Source organism: Aythya ferina (genome assembly GCF_964211825.1).
Source record: "Aythya ferina genome assembly, chromosome: 3".
NCBI lineage: Eukaryota > Metazoa > Chordata > Aves > Anseriformes > Anatidae > Aythya > Aythya ferina.
Window position 1 is genome coordinate 91,846,553 of NC_140298.1, and position 22,855 is coordinate 91,869,407.

Genomic DNA, 22,855 nt, shown 5'->3' on the forward strand with positions numbered 1-22,855 from the left:
GAGAGGGTGGTTGCACACTGGAACAGGCTCCCCAGGGAAGTGGTCACTGCACCGAGCCTGTCTGAATTTAAGAAGAGTTTGGACTGTGCACTTAGTCACATGGTCTGAACTTTTGGGTAGACATGTGCGGTGTCAAGAGTTGGACTTGATGATCCTTAAGGGTCCCTTCCAACTCAGGATATTCTATGATTCTATGATTCTAACTTTAAGTCAGTGATAAAAGTCACAAAGGATAAAATAGCAGTCCCTAACAGTTGGGTTATTTCACTACCTGTAGGTCAGACTGTAAGTTTGTTGTGCTATATGCCAGTGCTATGTATATTACATAGTTAGGCTAATTCATATGAGGAAGTATTTGAGTTTTGAACCTGTTCTGCAAAGAGTAGGTATCAGTTGTTTTGAGTACAGGAAATGCTGCCCAGTGCTGTTGTATATGGTGAGCATTTTGTGAGCAACTCTAGTGTCAAAAATAAATACACCAGCTGAACAGCTGGAAGTGCCTTTTGCTTTCCATTGCCAAGGGCAGCAGACTTTCTAGCTCTGGTAGTTTGAGATCTTTGAAATCACATAATCCTGATTATCATCTTTCCCCATGCATTCCTCTCTGCCTCAGTACAGTTTTGATTTTAGCAGCTGCTAGCTGGCAAAAAATGTTAAAACTAAATCTAAAATTGATATCAGATGAGGTGAAGTATTAATCTTGAAATCTTGGAGTTGATTCAGAATGTATGTTTTAAATTCTTGATGGATGAAAGAAAGAGAAGGTAATCAGAAATACTTGCTTTTAAAAGGAAGGAGTTACTTAATTCATTTTTTTTCTAATTTTCCTAAGGAATCAAGTTGAAGCTTTAACTGTTTCATAAAATGTAATGAAAAATTAGTATTTGTCCCTCAGGTGTGTTCACCTTTCCAATCTGACAAATTGCCTGTATCCTAGCTGACTGTATTAAATCTTACAGATTTCCTAGCTTCATGTGTAACGGTGAAGTCATATTCCAATGGAATGTTTAGGTCAATTTATTTATGATTTAAAGAAACAAAAACCTAACATAATACTGGTGTTTCTTTACTGAATGGTCTCAGCTTTTATAAAGAGGAGGACAAACAGCCTAACTGTCACAGCAACATCATAAGCTTCATTTTTAAATTACCTTTCAGAGTTTGCTGGGAGAAAAGAACAGTGGATGATATACGAACATTGAACTTCTAATAAAGATGTAATAAATTGCATAAGTTTATTACTTGTGGCTTGCCAAGAAAGATGATTGTATTGGCAGACAAATGCAAATATCAAGTACAATATAAAGTTAGTTACTTGTCCTGAGACAGTGTGTTGTGTTCCACAGTATTTTGTGTGCTTTGTTTGTACAAAGCATCGGTTCAAATCAGAAAAGGAGAAAAAGAACACTTTTTCTGAGCCCAGACTCTGTACTTTTCAATACCTTCAAGCAGACAATTGCTCCACTCACCTGTAACCAGAAATGAATTCTCTGAGTCCTTGAATTGATGTGGATTCCTGATTCAGTAGAAGGATCTGTTCTTCTGAACTGCAGTTCAATAGGGTCATGCGAAGTAAAGAGTAAGTTTGTACAACATGATTTGTACTTCTAACATAGACACTTGGCAGTGATCTGAGCAGTTCAGTCAAGTGTAACATTTTTTTTCTTCCTATTCAGACTTGAGAGACTAATTCTATCTGCCTTTTACATCCATGAGTGAAAAATACTTCTCTTCTGGGCTGGGTTTTCTCCCCCATATTTTCATCACTTTTCTTTCTCTGGCTCACATCTACAATAGGATTCTGGATTCAAAACTCCTTGCAGTGATTATAGTGTTATTTTTTCTTATTTTATTTACTACTAAATTTTAATATTGTCTTTGAAGATGTCCCATTGGATATGCATGCTTTAGGTTGATAACATATCTCTGGATATCCTTGAAAAGCTACTATTCAGAAGGATTTTCTAGTGAAATAATAAATAATTTGGAGTTGCTAAAACATGATGTCTCAATATGAAAAGCATCTGAATATATTGTATACAAATTAGTATGGTTTCATTCTGTCTTTAACACTGGAATTTGCTAGATGGGTTATGCCTGTATGGGTTATACCTATTCTCCTGAAAAGTCCCCTTTTAAGACAAAGTAGAAAAAAAGCAGAACATTCTAGATATATTCTCCTGGCTGTTGGAAGAACAAATAAAATATGCAGTGTCATTAAGTAATAAATAGTGCAGAGTAACATAACCAACTACAAGGAAAGAAGTCCGTGGCTGCACAGTACATTTCACCAATAGTTTTTAAGCTTTGCTTCTTGGGAAATGGGTTCTGCAGCTGTGGGGAAAAAAAATATATATATATATATATTTATGGTAATTTGTAACATTAGAAAGAAAAGTTACGGTTGCTGGAACCTACTATTTTGACATTATTACCATTAGAAACTCATCATGGCATCATGGCTTTTCTAAACTTGAGCTAGCTCATTCTTAATCTTGTCTTGCAGAAATTCATCAGTCTCCAGTCAGTATTCTATAATCTGGAAACCTTTGGGTGATCTAAGGGATGGCCTGAAGTGTAGGATTTCCTTTCCCTGTGCTGGAGGCTCAGGGGTCTGAATCATTCCAGGTTCTAAGAGAGGGATTGGGAGCTTAGACCTGGTGATAGCACAACTCCTAAAGCTTCCAGATCCCTGTTGTGTTGCTGGGGAACCTGAGAATTACTGTCTGGTGTAGGCCACATTTTAGGACAGGTGTAGAGTGATGACAGACCTAGAAGTCCATCTCAGGACATAATGTATTTTTACACAGCCATATTCTAGTTATTGTTATTTATCTATTTTGGTACTCCAGTTGCCCATCTAGCTGAAAGAACAACTCCTTTAGGTGGTGTCAAAAGGTACTATGCATCTCCTACCTCAAACATCTTTCTGTTCTGTGAGTTAAGTTGTGCTCTTTACATGAAGGAAAGTGTGCTTGTTTGTGTATTGGGTTTACATGGCAAGGGGTAGCCTCTCTGAGCTGAGCATAGCAGTTGCCCCATGTCAGATCAGAGCCAGCTCCAGATGGCTCCAAAAGGGACCTGCTGCTGGCCAGAGCTGAGCCAGTGAGTGATGCTGGGTGGGCCTCTGGGACAGCAGATTGAAAAAAAGGAAAAAACTGCTGTGCAACAGCAGCTGGGAGAGAGGAATGAGAAAATTAAAGGGAATCAGCTCTTCAGACCCCATGGTCAGTGTAGAAGGAGGGCAGGAGGTGCTCCAGGCATGCGGCACAAGTTCCCCTGTGGCCTGTGGAGAGGCCCCTGGTGGAGCAGGCTGTCCCCCTGCAGCCCACAGGTCCCACATGGAGCAGATCTCCACGCTGCAGCCCCCCCGTGGAGGAGCCCCTGGTGGAGCAGGTGGATGTGGCCTGGAGGAGTCTGCGGCCCATGGAGAGCCCCCGCAGGAGCAGGCCCTGGGGCCAGAGCTGCAGCCCGTGGAGAGGAGGAGCCCACGCAGGAGCAGGGGATCTGGGGGCAGCTGCTGCCCACATGTGGGGGACCTGTGCTGGAGCAGTTTGCTCCTGGGGGATGGACCCCGTGGTACAGAGCCATGTGGGAGCAGTTCTTGAAGAGCTGCTGCCTGTGGGCAGCCCCTGTAGGCTCAGTTGGGGAAGGACGGCGTCCCATGGGAGGGACCCAACGTGGAGCAGGGGCAGAGAGTGACCGTGAAGGAGCAGCAGAGACAAAGCGTTAGGGACTGACCGCAGCCCCCATTCCCCAGCACTGATTGGGGGCAGGAGGTAGAAGAGGGTGGGCAGGGTGAAGGAGTTTTTGGATTTCTTTTAGTTCTAACTGCTTTAGTCAGTTAGGTAATAAAGAACATTTATCTCCCTCATGCTTAGTCTGTTTTTGCTATGATGGTAATTAGTGAGGGATCTCCCTGTCCCATTCTCAGCCCATGAGCCTTTTCTTCCAACATTTTTTCTCCCCCTGTTATGTTGAGGAAGGGGAGTGAGAGAGGGGTGTAGTGGTGGTGAGCTGCTCGTCAGGGTGAAACCACCGCAGTATTCTGGTGTTCTTCTCAGACTATCCAATACATTTGTACTAACAGGAGGAAGAGTATTTTGGCAACACCATGGAGAAGGAGATCTATGTTTCTTATGTTTGTATTCCTTACATACCCTCTCCATTTACTTAGACCTTACTTCCAAAATACATATCATTTCCTAAGTAGTATAAAGGAAGAATTGCTTTCCTCCTATCTTTTTCATCAGTGACTTGAAGGGAAGCATGTCTTGCCTGTACATTACATTAAGGTTTTAAATGGAGCAGTTTAGATTCAGTATGTGCCACAAAGAGCTCAGTATCAGCCTTCCAGTGCTGATTTTTTGTAATTACTACTCAGCTGTTAAACAGGTCTTATAATGGAAAACTGCTAGAATTATCACTTCGTTTGCCCTAAGAACATGGTGAAAGTCTTCTCATTACTTGAGAAAATCAATGACATCAGTGAAAGAAATAGTTCAAAAAATGTGAAAGAAAGCAACACACTATTTAAACATGCCTAAGTAATTGAAAATAAGGCATCATAGAAGGGTTCTCTCATTCAACAGATATTAAAAATAGATAGTACTTAAAATTTAGTTCTTTTTAAGATAGATTGATATCACTAACGATACGTATCCTGTGTGATCAGTAATTACTTTTTGTGTGTGTGTGTTGTTTTTTGTTTTTTGGCATTAGACTTGCTTAGACTTTTGTCCCTTAGAAAGAAGTAATAATAAAAATAAGGAACAAAAGGTTTTTTAAACAGTTCAACAGCACCGTACGGGGGGCCTGGATGTGGTTTCTATGGCTGAGCTTTCTGTCTTTTCTCTACATTCTGTGGGCAGGGTACTTAAAAGCTGTGCAGTGTAGTCAGTCCTATGGCACTGGCATAACTGGTGAGGTCTTCTGATGGAGTTCTGCTTGCTTGTTCGTAGCAGCACCAGGTCTTGGGATGAAAAGAGGACCTGTTTCCTTTGGACCTAATTCAGAAGAGGGTTAAATGAAACACTTTTCTGTTAAATATGCCATTTTTATTTCATTATTTGTCAGTACCCTAAGAGAACTTTGCAATTTTTGCTTTGCTTTGTACAGTGCAGTCTCCAAGGAGAACTGCTGGAGTGTGTGCGTAGACGGAACAGATGCTCGTATTGCGAGAACCAACTGGAGAACTGTGACATACAAATTGTGGGTCCCTTTTACTTTCACAGTAGTGTTTGGCTTTTGTCTTTAGAGCAGAGCAGCTTCCAGTAGCTCAGGTGCAGTTACCTTCTGAATTGAGCAAACAAAAGCATACTGCAACATTAATAATTTAAGGACTTGTCCTGGTTCATTGAGAAACTCTAACGTGGACATGTTTTGTGCTTTTACTGTCACATAACCTTCATACATCTTGTTTGAATTCCTTGCCTCAGAAAGCAGCAAACAAAATTTTAATAGTTTCTGTATTTTTTCTTTAATCAAGGCAGACATTCTTGAGATCTGTTACTGTTTACATACCCTGCTTTAGAGATTTTCTTTTGCGTTGTGTTGAGGTGCAAGGATTATTTGAGTCCATGACAAATGTTGCTGTGTTTGTTTTGTTGCCTGGAAGAGAAGATTATTTTCCTCATGAGATCCTTTGTAGAAATCCATGTATACAAGACTGTGTTTCTTAAATATTGTTGGCAAGTGCTGGGAAAGAGTTTGTCATTTGCTTTCCAACAGTTGTGTCAATTTCATGTACTATGTTTTCTGAACTGTAGTCTGGTGGCATAGCTTGGCCACCTGGACTTGAATTAGCAGTAGTTTAGCTTATTTTGAAACTAGTATGTTTGAGTTCTACAGTAAGGTTAGGGAGAAGAGGAAATTTTTGTCTATATATGTTTTTCTATAGGATAAAATTATCTCTCTTCTTTCATCGACCACCTTGCTACTCATTTAACTATGTATGTTTACAAACTATTGCTGTGAATCACATTAGCAACCTGTTTGAATAAACCTACTTACATGAATGCAAAGAAGCTTACAGCAGTGACAAGGTTTATTTCTGTACCATTTAACAAAAGGGAAGAAATTGCTAAGTGGTCTGTAATGCTTCACTTCAATAGGCATGTGGCATTCTGCAGTAACTGGAAAACTGTTCCAGAAACGGTTCTGGAATAAGAGCTTTTAGTTTTGAGTTGCCACTTGGCAGTTTCCCAAGTAAGCTGCAACCTGGAGATGAAACGCTGTTTTCTTTAAGGAAGAACATCCCAAAACACCAAATGATTCCATGCCTAAAGTCATCTTGCATTAGAACATAAAACACTACATTAGAACTAAGCAACTCTGTATAGATAAAGGTCAGGCCTGCACTGCAAAACAAGTTAAAATAAAAAGGGTTGGAAACAAATTCAAGAAGGATGACTTCCAAATTTTAATGAAACTCTTGTAGACCTATTGCCCAGGGGAACTTAATTTAGGCAGGTCTTTTTGGGTGGGTTGAATAGAGGGGGAGGAGAAAAGAGGTGGGGAATGTCTGTGTTTACAATCATGCTGCAGGTGTCTTCCATCTCCAAAAGAAGCTTGCTCAGTGCTTCCTGGGGGATGTAGTCATGCCTTTCTTTCTTCTCTCCTAGAAGGGATTTAGACTGACCCAAAATGAAGCAGCTATGATACGACAGTAAGAACTCTTCTTCCCTACTGCTTGCTCACTTTTGCTTTAACAGAGTCCATGTTACTGTCTTCCCCACAGCAAACAGTGTATGGGAAAATTGAACAGCTACTCTCTGTTACGCTTACACCCTCAGCCAGGGGTTTGCTACATCACTGTAGCATCAAATCAGTAGGAAAAGCATGCAGATGAGCTGAAAGCTTTAATGCTGAACATCTATCTTATCTGGTACTTTTACAAGATACGTTTTGGAAGAGGATAGTGATTGTCTGGCAGGTAAAGCCATGATAGCAATAAAACTACTTGTTTTCAATCTACAATTATGCCAGACGTGGCATTGTTTTCATGTCTTGGCTGAATAAGGCTGCTAAAAAAAAATTAAAGATTGTGCAAAAGGTTATGAATTTCTGAATTTTCAGTTGTCTCATTAGTTTAATCCAGGTATGTTTGCTTACAAGATTGTAGCATTCTCCTGCAATTACCTGTGACTGAACTGGTTTTGTGTTAGATACAGTCTAGCACAAATTTTCATTATTTTTAAATGGTATTTCTAATTTGGTCCTTTCAAACTAATATAGTATATTTTCACAGTGGCTGGCATTAGGAAATAAAGGTAGGATGTCTATATAGATACTTCTCTACTTTATGTTTTTGCTTTCTTCTATCCAAAAAATCAGGCTAAAAATGAATAAATTATATTAGCAAAACTATAGAGAAACAGAAAATTATTCTGTTTTTTAAATCCTCGAAGGAAAATGTCAACACATAGAAATGTCTTTTTCTAATTCCTGCTCTAATGCTAAATGAAGATTAATCTGCCTTATTTTATTAAAAAAAAATAGTCCTTAAATATTCTTTTTGGCCTGATATATTTATTTTTTTATTCCACCAAACCGTAGAGTTAGTGATATGATTCCCAAAAGAAGCCATGATAAAGTACTTTTGAGTTAATATAATTGGGCAATGGAGCAGAAATTGCTTACATGTTTACGTTTTGTGGTTCTCATTCCTCTTAAGACCTCACTTTTTGAGGGAACAGAATTTAACATTATTTGTATTCAAATTGTTTCTAACCTTGCTCACCTACAGACATTGTCACTGGTTAATCTCAGGTTCTTATCATAGATATCAAAGCCATCTTTTTCAGAATAAGGTCATAACTCTAGGATTTGAATCCAAAGACCTTGGAACATCCCCCACCCCAAACTGAAGTCCAAGGGGCAACTGCAAGATGTTGGCCTAAACAAATGAAAATATTTCAAGAGGTTAGAAGGACTTCTTGATGAACTTGCTGTTTCTGTTTTTAGCATCCTCTTGCCAAAATACAGCATTTATTCTTATAATTCTGTTCTCTTCTCACAGAGGCTCCCTATACCAAAACTGTGGCACATAAACCCAACACAGCTCAGTGGATTTTACTGTCCAACCTCCTAATTAGTTCTGTATATGAGAGTGTAAGTTATGAAATTGCTTTTGAAATCCCATTTTCATATTTACTATTGCTATGTACTGACCTGTATCACTGTCTTTTCTTTTTAGACCTGCATCTAGAGGTCTAAATAATAACATAATCATAGGAAAATCTTACTAAAATTTGGTGTATAAACAATGTTGCATTATTTACACTGCATTATGTATATGAGCACATTAAATCTAGTGTGCTTAAAACATATAATATTGATCATCATTTATCTGGTGCCAACCATGTAAAAAATTTGTCTTTAGTGTTATCCAGATGAAAGATTCCTCTTCAACTGACTAAATATGACACACACTGAAAGTTTGAATATTTATCCAAATTAAACTTTTATAGCCAGTTACTCATCAAGTATCTCTCTGATCCTTTGGGACAGGAATGTTAGTTTATGTGTTCAAGCACCATTGCAGATAATAAAATTAAACTTAGCTGGCAGAAATAAAATTAGACTAACTGAAAATACACTGGTATCTCATAAAGTAAAAAGATGGCCTTGAAATTTTGATAAACATACGAATTACAGGCATACAAATAAAATATGTACATGTCTAACTGAAACTCACTGTAAAACAACAGGAAATTAAGCTTTTGGGTCACACGCATTTAAGCAACCAAACAGTTTTCATTACATTGAGGACATAGAAAAATCTTGAGTTTCTAGAATCACTTGGATAGCTGCCTTTTTCTTCCCCCCCAAAGACCAATACTTTATTTCATTCACTCCTTTTACCAGCTCATTAGACTTCAATCAAAAATGTGAAAGCTTATGTTCATGTAGACCTTCTGTGATACTTTACAGAACAAATATATTAATGAGTGAACTTCAAAAGATTTGTACAAGTCCTTGCTTCATTAGGATTTGCTGTAATATGTGTCATTGTGACCTTAAATGCAGCCAGCTTTCTAACATCAAATCTAGTAATTCATTATGAGAACTCCAGTGTAAATTATGGTGTGATATTCAAAGCCTACCTTAGATTTTCTTCCTTTAATTGAGAAAGGTTGAAAAGCATACCTGAAGATACAAAGGAGCCTTATCTCCCTTCCAGATAGAACTTCTTTACAAAAAAAAAAAAAAAAAAAAAAAAAAAGATAAAACTCAGGTGTTTTTGCAGTTAGATCATATTTCCAATCAAATATGTTGAACTTGAAGAAAATATTATGTAAGAGTTTCCCAATTTCGTCTACGTTAAGTTCAGGAAAAGATTTAACATTTACACATCATTTTGAATGGAGATGGTAAAATACATAACCCTAATAAGGTACAAGTATCAATTAGGAACATTCTTTCTGTTTCAAAATTGAAGGCACTTAGAAACAAAATAAGTTTTGGAGGTGAAACTAAACAAGAAGAAAAAGACCTATGGAGAAGCTGTTCTCAGAAGTACTAAAAACAGTTACTGTGATGCTAATCTCATTTGTGGATTTGGACTAACAAAAAATAGTTTTTTTTTATTTTCAGTATGCTTGCAGATGTTACCATCACAAAATAACAGTAAAAGCACCAGGAAATAGATACTGAGGGATTTATTCATATTGACTGTTTTTTATACCTTCTCTTGTTTAGATAATATTTTCATTCCTTATTTTTTTCACAAAATCTTGTTGAACGGGATATGAATGAATGATTTTCCTTTTTTCTTTATCATGTCAATCTGTTCCGTTTACTTACACGTCTGGCCTTACTTTGTGTATCTATATAATACCCATAAATAACCATAACTGAATTTAATAATTACACTGCATCTTTCAGCTGGACAGATTAGCATGTTTCGTGGCCTCTAAGTGAATAAACTTCAGTGAGAGAAGAACAAGTGAGGAAGGTAATTTTCTTCCCGCTACAGATGAACAAGAGTTGGCTGAAAATACCAACTTCTCATCTGAAAACCGATGCAGTAATAACTGCTGATTTATAGCAAGGGTATTGGCAAAAAAAAAAAAAAAAAAGTGATTCTTCTATTTTAAAACATGAGGTCTGAAGAAGAAAAATGAAATCCACAAAACAGAAATCTGAAGGTAGTTTCTTCTTCTTGTGACTCCCTGTTTCCCAAAGCATAGGAGCATCGAACTGCTTTATTATGATTTCCTTTTGTCAGACATGGAGCTAACTCTTGAACTGCTCAGTATTTAAAGAATGCTAAAACTATCAACATATCATTCCCCAATTTTGGGTGCCTCAAATAAAGTTGGCTGAGCCAGTAAAGATATAGAACTATTAGAGAGTGTCCAAAGGAGGGCAACAAAAATGATGAAGGGTCTAGAGGGGAAGACTTATGAGGAGCAGCTGAGGTCCCTTGTTTGTTCAGCCCAGAGCAGAGCAGGCTGAGGGGAGGCCTCATAGCGGCCTGCAGCTCCCTCACAAGGGGAGCGGAGGGGCAGGCGCTGAGCTCTGCTCTCTGGGGACAGCGACAGGACCCAAGGGAATGGCATGGAGCTGGGACAGGGGAGGGTCAGGCTGGGTGTGAGGGAAAGGTTCTGCACCCAGAGGGTGGTTGGGCACTGGGACAGGCTCCCCAGGGTCATGACCACTGGGTCATGGCACCGAACCTGTCAAAGTTCAAGAAGCATTTGGACAATGCTCTCAGACAGAGGATCTGATTTTGGGGTATTCCTGTGTGGAGCCAGAAGTTGGACTCGATCCTTGTGGGTACTTTCCAACACAGGATATTCTATGAATTTATGAGTGTCTCATTTTTCTTCTGAAACAAAACCAAATCCATCTCTATATTGGTTTCATCTACACAGGTGGTACTTATTACAATGCAGCTGCATAAAGAGAAGGTTAACTTGATCTCTAGGCACTAGATAATAGCAATCACTGTGTTTCAGATAACTATGGAATTATTAATTTCCTTTATATTAAATACCGTGCATAAATTTGTCTTCTGTCATGTATCTTTTTGGCAATGTGGAAAGCAGAACAAATAACTGTAAACTACCAGATAGATCAGGCTGGTAGGTTAACTTCCTCAATATCCTGTCTCTGAGCAAGACTAGTCACAGACGTGTTGAAAGAGATACGAGAAACAAGGCAGCTGTGAGTTTTCCTGAAGAACAACAGCTTCCACCAATCTGAGATTAGGATTTCCTGAGCTGCAGGAAATATATTTGTTTATATGTACAGGTCTGTTTTCCCCTCTTTTTCTCATTTTTTCATCATTTACTTTTTATACTTTTGATCCACATACCATCTGTGGCCATAAATTGCCCAAGGTAACTATTCATTCTGAGTAAAGTTAATAATCACTTCCTTTTGTTTTTCAAGTCTGTGATCTGACAGTGTCATTAAGTACGCTTAGCTTTTATAGTACAAACCACCGAATTGTCATTTCTTATTCACATTTTCCTTTGCAAATTTTATGCACGTTCCATAGTCCTGATATGTTTCTCACTCTGGAAGTCATACTATCCTTTTGATCATCCTCACTTCTGTTCTGTGTTTCACTGTACCTTTTCAGAGGCCATCATCTGCTTTATTTTCCCAGATTTTTTTAAACTCTTTTTATCTAATATTCTTCCACCTGTATGGCATTTTCAATGAAAATGGAATGATGCCCTGCTCTTAAGGATTGCTTATTTGACCTGTTGTTTCTCAGTGCTTCCTCTGAGTCTTCATGATTAAATATACTCTCTTTTTGCTATTTGAAGCCCCTAGCAATCTGCAAAACAAGAGATTAAGTCAGTGATCTGAATTTAGATCCCCCAGTTGACAGCAAAGAGCATTATCAACAAGGCACCAGGCTGCCCTGATAAGGAAAAACTTGTGTGTGTTATTCCATAAGGATTTTTTGCCTTGTAATGTAGTTGAGTTTCCACAAAAAGAAGGCTTTTGCTGAAAGAATGAAAGTAGTGAAGGTGGGATTTATTTTGTTTCATATTTTATTGTGTGGAAACAGCTGAACTCGCCTAATCAATTATTTTTTAGATTCCTAAAGTTACGGTCATTGAGCCAATGATTATTGTATTTCTTTCTGTAGATGTGTGTGATGTTTTATGATATACCCAAGTCAGGTTTTTGTATGTACCAGACTTATCCCTAGGAATTATCTGAATCATATTTATTTCACTTTGATTCTCTTCGCACCATGACCATGAGATAAAAGAATGCATTACTATCAGGTAGTTAGTTATATTTGGTTCTCTGAGCTATTCTGTGAGCTCTAGATGGATAGAGCAAGCCATGTATTCATCAGCCCCTTGATATTGCTGCTAACCTGACTTCTTGCTGCAAATGCCTCTGGTTTTGGTAATGTGGAAAAGGTTTGCTGCACTGCCTGGCAAACAAATCATCTGTGCTTTTTCTATATTCCTTCAGCGATGTAAAAGAAGCAAATAATCTATCAGTAAGTTTCCAATCTCTTGTAGGATGTTTACCACTGTAATTGGAAAATAGAAATCAGAAATTCAGAGTTTAAGCCCCTAACCATTCTGACATCTTGTTTAGTGCACTATCTAACATTTCAGCTCAGAACTACTATGTTAAGTAACTTGCTTTTGCCTAAAGAATATCCTCCAGCAAGCCATTTGCTTCTGATGCATGGTCATCAAGAGTATGGCTGGTTCATCTAACTTCAGATATTGCCTGTGTACATGTCTACAGCTAAGCTAGTGACCCTCAAGTCCTTTTAAGGTGAGTGGAGAGCAAGTGGTAGTTTTAGGTCATCATTCACCTGGCCTTTTTAGGTGTTTATTATAAGGCAGAATGAGTTCACATCCTAGGATTACACATTTTTCTGCCTTACCAGTGAGGACCAAGGACCTTCTGTGCAGTTATTTATCTTGTTGGTTGTAGACAACTTGGCCAAATGTTTGGTCATATTCCTCCTACCACAAGATGAACGAACTACTTCTCTTCCTAAGGTTTTGTTGGCTGTTGTTTTTGTTTGTTCATTTGTTTCCTAATTAATATTCATTCTTACTATTAAAAACGTTGCTGATTTCTCATATGAATTTACTTAATGATGGCTGGTGCACTTGACTGTCTCTTACTATCTTCAAGATTAAAAAGACTTTTTTTTATTTGAATAGAATGCATTACTAAGACAAACTTGTCACACACACAGAAGTACAAATGGAAATTAAAGACAAGAGTGGAAATAGACTTATTCCAATTTCCTAGCAATGGAAAACAGTGTACATGTATTCTTCCCCGTACTCCTGTTTATTTCCTAACTAAAGCAAATTCAAATAGGATGATGACAGAAACTTGTTAAAGTCTTCCCAACTTTTTCTTGTTACACTATGTTATGAAAATTATAGTCAGTCCTCTGCCAGATAACCTATTTATTTCAGTAGAAAATTCAAAACTTCAGTTAAACTGTTAACACATCATTTTTAGCACTATATGCTATTCAGGGAATTCCAGAAACAGCTCTGTAGTCTGTTATGAATTTTTATAGGTATTGTATCTTGAATTATTCAGTCTCCTTTTTTTTTTTTTTTTACCTCTAAAATACTAGAAGATTTTTCATTTCTTCCAGTGTAACTGAGACCTGTAAAACCGTTGAGTTACTTGTACTTGATTTTGATTTCTACTTATGAAGTTCTTTTTTTATTTCTGTATTCATTTTCTTTAACATTGTATTATGTCACTTCCTGGTTATTAGCTATATATAAGTATCTAAAGATGAAGCTCAAACACACACAGTTTAGGTTTCAGACAGCTAGATAACCTAAAACACAGTTTGGGGAATAAAATTCATTAAACCATTTTCCTTATTGAAACACAGACATACACTGAATGTAAAAGAACCATGCATTTTTTGAGAAGTTGTACTGTATTAGTTTCATCACTATCCTCTGTTGGTACAGTGACACATTTGTCACTGTTTAGCTATAGTAACACCTTACATGTAGGTCAAAGAATCGTAACACAATTCCTTTTCAGACTTTCTCGATACTCCAGAACTGCTGTGCTGGTGCTCTCACTATGCTCATCTGCTTTCCATGGGACATGTGGCTGCTGAGTCCATATTGACCTGATTTTTTCCCTAATGCACTGATCTCCAAACTATTTTTGAGCACACCTTTCAGGTATATGTATATTATTTTATTACTAAATTGCATACAAGAGCTACTGAAGTTATAATATTTTCTTTCCTGCACCCCTGTATTTTGTCTTGCACACCCCATGGGGTGTGTGCACCCCACTTTGGAAACAGCTGCCCCCGTGGAACAGTCCTTTGTGGTCATGGACAGGTGGTTATGTAGTGGCCCTAGAAGAGACTGTAGAGGAAATAAAGTAACTCTTTCTTCTTTCAGCCTGACGTGAAATAAATGAAGCACAAAATGACTTAGTGCCAGCAGCCATCTTAAAATATGTGCATGTAAAATATGTAAAAGCAACTCGAAAACAGTGTAAAATGCTCTCCTGCAGTGGTAGAGCATGCACATTATAGCTGGCATCAGTCGTATGTCTATGATTAACCTATTATTGTTCAGCTTATGCCCTCTTTGGCTCTGTTGAAATGGAATGTTTCAGATTTGATTCCTCGTGCTGGGCAGGAACTTTTCCATGGTATCTTGTGCTTAAGAAGCCTTTGGTAGTTTCTTTGCTTCATTGTGCAACCTGTGGAGCTTGTATTCCTGCTTCTGACCTACATTGCAGATAATCAGTCTTGGTTTGTGTGAAGATGAAAGCAGGAGGAGGTATGCACACTTTAAAGAAAATCGGAAAGCTGCCTAGTTTTCTTCCACTTAGGGCCTTCATCCAAGGAGATGACTAATTCCTCTCCTCTCACCTCTTTGCTGACGTACACTCACACTCTGCACCCTCCTAGTCCTGAATGGCTTTGTTGGCTATAGCCAACTACAGTTGAAATAACATTTTTCTCAGTTGTCTTCGCTGTTTAGTAGTGCAGGGAATTCTGCTTGCAGGGTGCTGGACTGCCTGGAAAGCTGTGTGTCTTTGCGGAAGGTCTGCCCTTTGAAGGGAACTATTCCAGCTAAAGGACAGATGCAGTCATCCTTACTTTCAAGACTGACAGAACATCCTGTCCTCCCTCCCCTCCTCTCTTTCCCCTTCAGGTTTCTTGATTAGAATGCCAACTATCATTTTTTATATAGCACTGCAGATGCATGTTATTGGTGTTTGGCTCCTTTTCCTTTTTACAGCCTTTTAAAGACATAATGTTAAAACTTCATGTTGTTGGAACCATTAATGATGGAAGAAAAAGTGTGTTTTTCTTGTTGCAAGCTTTAGATAGAGTTTATAGGGCATAAAAATACAACAGTAAGTGATTCATAAGTGGGGTTGCCAGAAATGTGCACACTCTTGTTTGTAGGACATAATCCACAACAGCATGTTCAGTAGCAGTACTGAATGAGTAAGCCCTTGATTCCTTGCTCTTCATTTCTGCTCTTTATGTGTTCTCTTACTTGTACCAGTACCAATATCTTGGGGATCCATGGTAAAACAGATCAGGGTAGTGATCCAGATTTTAAAAAAATCCCCTCCTGCTCAAGATTATTTTAATTTGGAGGACTTTCCTAATCTGATTAATTTCATGAGCACATGCAGTCATATTGACACAGCAAAAGAGGAAGCACGTTGGTGGGTGGTGGGAACAATTCTTGTGGAGAAGTAATCGCAAATTTAAATATTTTTGAAAGCTGCCTAACGAAAGACTCAGTAGGTTTATGTGCATGATATGTTAGTATATGGTATTACACTACACTAATGTTTCTGAAGGCACTGCACTTGAAAAATAAGAATTAATGTTTTCTGCACAAAGCCTCTCTGTGAAAGATCACAGAATTGTCAAAATGTTGACGTTGTAAGGGGCCTCTTGATATCATCAAGTCCAACCTTCTGTTCAAGTGGAGTTATTGAGAGCAGGTTTCTCACAACCATGTCCAGCTGGGTTTTGAATTTTTCAAAGGACGGAGAATTGACAACCACTCTGAGCAACCTGTTCCAGCACTTGACAACCCTCACAGTAAAACAGTGTTTCCATGTGTTCAGACAGAATTTCCTGTTTTTTGATTTTGACCATCACATCTTGTCCTGTCAGTGAGCACTACTGAAAAGAGCTTGTCTTCCTCTTCTTCATCCCCTTCCATCAGGAATTTATACACATTGTTAAGATCCTCCTGAGCCTTCTCTTCTCAGGTTTCAGAAGACCCAGCGCTCTCAGCCAATCCTCATACAAGAAGAGCTTCAGTCACTTCATCATCTTTGTGGTCCTGTACTGGATTAGCTATATATAATGCTGTTTTCCTTAAAAGTATAAACTTAGTTAGACAAGTAACTTTCTCCTAACCATATAGGTCTGCTTCTGACTTTTTATTCTTTGCAATGTCTTGGACCTTTCCCTCACACACCCAGGAAATTTTTTCATCCCATTGTTTATTCAATTTCTCCAAGAACCTTAATCTTTCCAGACCCACCTTTTAGGAACATAACTACTTCTTGCTTTCCTTCTGCTTTTCTTCCTGCTTTCTATTTTTTCTATTTGCTTTTTTTTTTTTTTTTTTTCTATATGAATGCCTTTCAACTCATGCTTGTTTAACCAATGAGTTTCATTTTATTCTTTCTTCTTAAGTACAATGAAAAATGGCAGAGAACAAACTGTGGACACATTTGAGAAACAAACAAAAAATTAATATTCAGAATGAATGTCCTGGTTTTGGCCAGGATGGAGTAGCACATATCATGCTGTGTTTTGGATTTTTGATGAAATATTATTGATAATACACCAATATTTTAGTTGTTGCAGAGCAGTGCTTGCACAGAGCCAAGGAGTTTTCAGCTTCTGGTGCTGCCCTGCCAGCAAGGAGCCTGGGAGAGCACCAGGAGCTGGGAGGGGACCAAAGAGATGTCTCACACCATGTGGCATGTTCGGCAGTGAAAGCTGAGGGGAAAGAAAGAGAAGGGTGGACGTTTGGAGTGATGGAGTTACACTTCTCAAGTAACTGTTATGTGCTTGCTTGAAGCCTGCTTTCCTGGAAGTGGCTGAACACCTGCCTGCCGATGGGAAGCAGTGACTGAATTCCTTACTTTGCTTTGCTTGCACATGCAACTTTTATTAAACTTATTTACTTATTTAACTGTCTTTATCTCAACCCATGAGTTTTTCTCATTTTTACCTTTCTAATTTTCTCCCATGTGCCACTATGGGGAGATTGAGTGAGCAGCTGTGTGATGCTTAGTGGTCTACTGTGGTTAAACAACAGCAGTGAATAAGAATAACCACATGCTAATCATGCCTATCTGTAATCATCAATTACTAATCCATTGTATATTTCTAGTTAAATAAATATTAAATTTCTTTACTGATATATTACCTTACTCAGACTGCTTATTCCTTGTTCATGTCCATGATGATGAATTTGAACAGTTTTCAAGGAGCATTGCCTGACTAGGATTCATAAGGCATCAGGAAGCCCCTCAGTCTAACCTCAGTTAAACTATTTTTTCTAGCTTGGATGGTATTTTTTTACGAGTATTTTCCTACAAAGGAAAAAAAATAAACAAAAGTAATCAATACAATAGAAGTTGCTGATGTTAAGCCTTCATATTTAAAGTTTTCACTTGTGATTTCTATTTTTTTTCCACCAGTAGTCTAGTGGAAAAATGTATGTACTGCCCAACAGTACAGTCATCATAATTTCAAAAACGAAACATTAAAGTATCCTCAAAATTAAGAAAAACTGTATTTTCATCTACAATTATAAATCAAAAACACTTCACGGGTATGTTAGTGGACAATAATTCTGCATAGACACATCTGTAAAGACGAGAATGTTTGATACAAGCTTCTGAACTTTATTGCATCTTCTGACAGTGGTCCCTCCTATAATGGCCTTTTCAATTCTAATACGCAGATGCTAGAACATCTTCCTCTTCTAGTCTTTTAACTCAGAAGTTTGAAATTAAATACATTTTTGCATGTACCTTGCAAATAATAGAGTTGATTACATTGTTCAAAGGTATTCAAAAGAATGGGTATTTTCAAATGTGCTTTGCTGATTGTGTCGCATTTTATTACTTTATTTTGTAGCAATTAATTGAAAAAAGCTTTTTTGTTATTCATTGCAGACACAGCCCTGTTTTTTCCATCCTTCACTGGAAATTCATATTTGGAACTTCCTTCTCTAACATCTGTAACGGAGATCAGGACTGCATCTGGGCAGGAAACAAGCAATCTGACGACTCTGTACTTGACAGTGAAGACAACTGCTCTAAGTGGCACTATTCTTTACAGTGAGTACCAATGATACTTGACGTTAAGTATCAGTTTTAGCTTCTTCAGGTCCTTAATAACTTTGGTGTAGATCAGCAGCAAAAATAATCATTAAAATGCAGTAGGAGCCTTTTGGTATTCTAATACACGATGTGTTATAAAATTTGAAGTGTAGTTCTTTGTGTTATTCTGGAAAGTTCTTTGATATATGACTCATTGAGCAAAGCACAACTGATAACTGAAAATGCTGCTTTCTGACAGGAAGGAGCACAGTAAGTGTTTGACTCCAGTAATACGTGTTAAAACTCTAAAATACAAATGTTGAAGCAATTTCGACCAATTTATTGCAGTGAAACAAGTTCTCCATACTTGGATTGAGTCTCACTTTTTGTTAAAATTGTGATTTTGATTCCAGTGCTTTTTTTGGATTGCAGAAGTACCATTAGTTCTGCTTATTTACTGTGATTTCACACTTCAGAGGATTGTTTTGTGGTCCCCGGAGAGTATACTTGCAGACTTAGAAGTATACTTGTTAATACTACATAACAATGTTGCTTCTTGCCTGTGTAATTCGTTTCTCAGTATACAGCATGAATTCACGAAACAGTATACTTTTCACAAATCAGCAAGAAAAATAGGTTTCCCTTCCAGTTTAATAATTCATTATATATTTTAGCTTGTAACTCCTATCCAAAAGGAAAACCTAGAAAGTGAGATGGTGTCTTCCTGAAAAGTGAGCTCATTTCTTCATGAACACAGGAAGGGATAGAAAAATGTGTTTGCAGTCTTTCTGATAGATTTAATATTTCTCCACAAAGACAAAATCAGTAGAAGTATTCTCTCTTCAGCACAGTTTCTTTGGGTTAGTCTACATGAAGAAATCATGTTGATTTAATATATTTTTTCAAATTATTTTTTGTTATTTGTACGTTCATCTGGAAGTAATACACATGAATTCACCTGCACTATGTAAATATTTACAAGCCATGATTAGAATCTTTGTGGCATTATTTAATTATGCTTTTTGTTATTGTCTGTATAACACTTTCTTTAGATGTAAAACACTGTAGCCCCAAACCAGACATTTATGTTTACTGACTTTCAAAGTACCTCAAGTTGTTGCATGTTATAGCCAGGTTGTTGCTGCAGTTGCCTAAGATATGTGGCTACAAAACTTGCTAAGAGTCACAGATAAATGGTGATGTGGCAGTTCTTTATGTTGAAGCGTTTTACAGTTTTTAATTATTTCAACTTGAAGAGGAGTAATTCATCCTTTAAGAAGTATTCAAGGAAGGTCACTGGAAGTACTTTGAATGTTTTTGTTATTTAATGATTTTGTTTGGCTCATCACTGCAAAACTTCAAGCCAAAGTTAAAGTAAAGTTTGCTATCTACACATAAACCCTAATGAGTAAGCATGTATATTAAAAAAAAAAAAAATCCAATCTGGAAGCTTCTCTGCTAATCCTAGGAGGAAGTGAAGTTTGAAAACCCAGATAAGTGTACTGTGCTCCTACAGTCAGAATGTAATTTTCTTCTACCACTGCTTGTTGGAAAATGTTTTGATCTGAAAGCAGCAAATGTATGGATTTGGGGAGGAATTGTGGTTGGAGTAGCTTTGAAACAAAATTTTCAATGATGAATGCTGTTTGCCTAGTTTACAATGCAAATATTTAAAACATAGTAAATTTGCTTATCTTTGCAAGCATCAAATGTTGTGCAAAATTTATAACTGAAAATGAAATTCCAACTCTTTCAGTATCTATGTTTTCCTGTAATTAAAATCTGGTAGATATTTGCTTTTCTGTTGCATTTCATGTGGAAATTACGCAAAGATGAACAGTATATCCTCTTATTTTTTCTTTTCATCCAGCTGCACAAAGCAGAGCTACAACCAAAGCTTTGGTGATTAGTTGGTTTTCCACACTTTTTTTTACAGCAATCATTTAAAACAGAAGTGGTGTGAAAATTCTGAGGATATTAAACTTGTTATTTTTTTGAGATTTCTCTGCTTTTTTTTTTTTTTTTTTTTTCTTAAGGTTTTTCCAATTGTCAGGTGAGAACTAGCATGCCCTTGGAATTAGTGAGCTCCCTTAGAAGAGTGAGAAGAGTGCTGAGACTCAAAGGTGTTAATTTCAGCTTTCACTCTATGATATGGTCTGTGGAATTTCTCTTTTGTTGTTTGCAACATTTCAAATCATTTTGAGAAACCTAGAAATTGTCACATTTTGCACGTCTAGTTCTGACCAGCTGGTATGATAAGGCACAGAAGTATCTGCAGACACTTCATATACTTCAAGTGCAGATGAATACTTTGAATAGACATTGTTTGGACAGTTAAATATCTTTCTTAGCAATTTGGCATGAAACCTCAGGATTATGTACTGAGAGTTTGGGTGCAGCTGAAATGATGCTAGGGAAGGAAGAGAAGGTTTGGAGACTTTCTTTGTATTTTGAGGCCACCATGGGCATAATTGATAGCTGTATTACACTCCTTAATTTTGTTCTCTGTAAGCCAGTATATCTCCTTCTACCATTGTTTTTATCCAAAAAAATACACTGATTTAACAAAAGCAAAGTTTCATTATGCCTAATTCAGCTATAAAGGTACAAATACTCGATAAATGTAGGACCATTTAGTGTTTTTTTTGTAGTTAATAAATGAAAAATTGAACAAAGGAAAATGCTGAATTAAGTGAACGGAGTGATAATTTAACACATTCAAAATCAAACCAAATATATTTAAGATGATGCTGCTCCAAAGTAAATTTTGTAGTCTATCTCAGATTATGTGCTTATAGCTGAAACATTTTCAGCTTTTGAATATCAGAGAAAGTATTAATGTTTCTAAATTTCATTAAAGCAGACAAAAGTTACTTTCATGTGTACAAACACTAAACAAATTCTTTCATTACCACAAGAGGAAATAATGTGCTGGTTTTTTTCTCCCTCTAAATTGGAAGTTTGAAAGCTAGTAGCATATCATGAAACTTAGAGCCAATTGGACAACACAGAAAATCTCAGAAGGAATGCTGACAAAGAAAAAAAAAAAAAAGTATTTTTAAAGTACTAACCAAAGAGACTCTCTAGCTTTTCAGTTTTCTAACTCTGCAGAAGTAGCAGGTGTACCTTTAGGCCAAAAATCTTTTATTTTAAAGAAAAGACAAGTAGTATCAGGAAGAATAAAACTTTGAGATTTTTGTTGCAGCAAGGTGTGTATCATAAATCTAAGCTCATAAAACTGTTTAACCAGTTTAATATTATCAAACTGAAAACATTAATTGTGTTTTTAGAGGAAAAAGTAACACATACTGTGCACCTCATAATTTATATCTCTTTGTTAATATAATGCAAGACTCCAAGGAAAATCTGAGGAAGTGTCAGTGATGGAGTTTTACTCTTACCACAGTTCCTTCTTACCACAAAAGTCCTCCCACAGATTTCAATGGAAATTGCTGTTTCACCAAGAAATAGCTTGGTGAACCACAGAACTGTAGGTTTTCTAGGATAAAAAAACTTTGAATCTGTGACAGATGGTCTTGCATGGAACACTCCCACCATAGTTATTCTAGATATTTTTCCTTCTGTATACCAGCCTTAGTTTTGCCCTTCCTATATGGTTCCAGACCGTGTCAACTACATTCAGCCCATGCACATTTTTGCCCAGCATTTATTCAATTTACCGTTCTTATGCTTCAGTAAGTATATTGAATATACATTCAATATTATATTGAATATATGTATTATATATTTCATTGAACATATATTCAATCTAATATTCAATAAATGCTTACTGTTCAATACTTCAACTTTTCCAGTAACATATGTCACTGTAAAACATTTGTTTGTGACTGCATGGAAATACAATGTCATATCTATGGTGGATGGAATGGCCTTAGAGGTTTTCCTCAGCTTATAAAAATGTCATCCTTTTGTCATAGAATCATAGAATAGCCTTGGTTGGAAGGGACCTCAAAGAGCATCTAGTTCCAAGCCTCCTGCCATTGGCAGGGATGCCACCCACTAGATCATGTTGCTCAGGGCTTCATGTAACCTGGTCTTGAACACCTCCAGGGATGGGGCGTCTGCAGCCTCTCTGGGCAACCTGTTCCTGTGCCTCACCACCCTCCAGGAGAAGAATTTCCTCATAAACACTAATCAAAATCTCCCTTCTTTTAGTTCATTCCCCCTTGTCCTGTCATTATCTGACTGAGCAAAGAGTCACTCTCTATCTGTTTTATAAGCTCCCTTTAAACAAGGGGCTGAGAAGCCACAATGAGGTCCCCCTTTTCTTCTCCAGGCTGGACAGACCCAGCTCTCTTAACCTTTCTTCACAGGTGCTCCAGTCCTCTAATCATCTTTGTAGCCCTCTTCAGGACCCATTCTAACAGACCCACATCCTTCCTGTGCTGGGGGCCCCAGACCAGACTAGATGCAGTGCTTCAAGTAGAGGAGCACAATCACCTCCCTCGCCCTGCTGGCCACTCCTCTTTTAATGCAGCCTTTTTAATGCACAGTTGGCCTTCTGGGCTGCAAG

The 22,855-nt window shown here is 37.5% G+C and overlaps 1 protein-coding gene across 3 annotated transcripts in view; it reads left to right on the plus strand.

Moving 5' to 3' along the window:
• EYS (eyes shut homolog) overlaps nt 1–22,855 on the plus strand; it is a 723,774-nt gene that overhangs the window by 546,815 nt on the left and 154,104 nt on the right. For all 3 annotated transcript variants that reach the window (XM_084512624.1, XM_084512623.1, XM_084512622.1), the window contains one exon: nt 18,175–18,339. In XM_084512624.1, the coding sequence (XP_084368750.1) occupies nt 18,175–18,339 (165 nt within the window). The remainder of the gene's footprint in view (nt 1–18,174; nt 18,340–22,855) is intronic.